The 979-nt window shown below is 44.0% G+C and overlaps 1 protein-coding gene across 1 annotated transcript; it reads right to left on the bottom strand.

The window, feature by feature from the left end:
- Positions 1 to 7: 7 nt before the first annotated feature.
- Positions 8 to 973, bottom strand: LOC106944380 (high affinity immunoglobulin gamma Fc receptor I-like; the record flags this gene model as incomplete). The annotated part of the gene is made up of 4 exons (XM_015027502.1): positions 927 to 973; positions 493 to 771; positions 174 to 419; positions 8 to 100 (listed from the first exon to the last, which is right to left on the bottom strand). Coding segments are annotated over exons 1-4 (628 nt in total), but the record flags the coding sequence as incomplete, so codon positions are not given.
- Positions 974 to 979: the final 6 nt, after the last annotated feature.

Raw genomic sequence — 979 nt, 5'->3', positions numbered from 1 at the left:
AGAACCAGTACAATGATGCAGACAATAGAATAGAGAGTGTAGTTAGTAGGCAGAGGAGGAGGCTGAGTGGTTGCAGGTGAAGAGGTGGTTGATGGTTTCTCTGAAATATAAATATTTATTAAATATTAAACATGTATCAGGACTCAGGCAGCTGGATGATTGAAACTCCTGACCTTCCACAGAGATCCTGCTGGATGGAGACTCTCCCTGACCGCTGATGCTGCACTTATAGAGGCCTTCATCAGAGCTGGAGACATGGAGGAGGGTCATGTGACCTGATGGTCCATCACCAATGAAGGAGCCATCTTTATAGAAAGCAGCTGGGAGGTTGTGGGCTGGACTCTTTGCTCTGCAGCTCAGAGTGACGTCATCTCCCTCCATCACAGGGAGGACAGGACTCTGCAGGATCACTGATCCACCTCAACACAGAGACAAACTACAGCATTTCATCCATTTCCACACAGCAACACTAACTCCACAGTCTGATCTTACCAGAGACAGAGAGCTGGATGCTGCTGCTGCTGCTGGAGGATCCAGACATGGACTCACACCAGTACAGGCCAGAGTCCTTTTCTAAAACATAACTGATGCTACAGGTAGAACCAACTGATTTCCCCCATCCATCTCCACATCGCTTCCTGGTTCCTCTGGTTGTGTTTCTCCTCACAGTTCCTCCATCAGAGCTGTTTTCATCCTCACAGATCAGAGTCACTGATTCTCCTCTAAAGAACTGAGATCTGCTGGGACTCACAGTCAGACGAACTGGGAGGACTGGACATAAAATCTACTTGTGACTTTAATTTTTGTTCAAAATAAAAATAATTAAAAATGTTGATAGCAGCTACAGCATTAACACACAGTTATTCTAATACTTGATGTTTTTACCAATATTTGAAAAGTTTTAAAAGTGATCAAAGTTTACCAACCTTCATCCATTATGCAGCAAACCAGTAAAGTCACACCTGAATAAGAATGACAT

This window comes from Poecilia latipinna, unplaced genomic scaffold (assembly GCF_001443285.1).
Source record: "Poecilia latipinna isolate Pla-1442-1.1 unplaced genomic scaffold, P_latipinna-1.0 Scaffold8777, whole genome shotgun sequence".
Classification (NCBI taxonomy): Eukaryota; Metazoa; Chordata; class Actinopteri; order Cyprinodontiformes; family Poeciliidae; genus Poecilia; species Poecilia latipinna.
The sequence above is the reverse complement of the archived record's forward strand: the minus strand, read 5'-3'. Positions and strand labels throughout refer to the sequence as shown.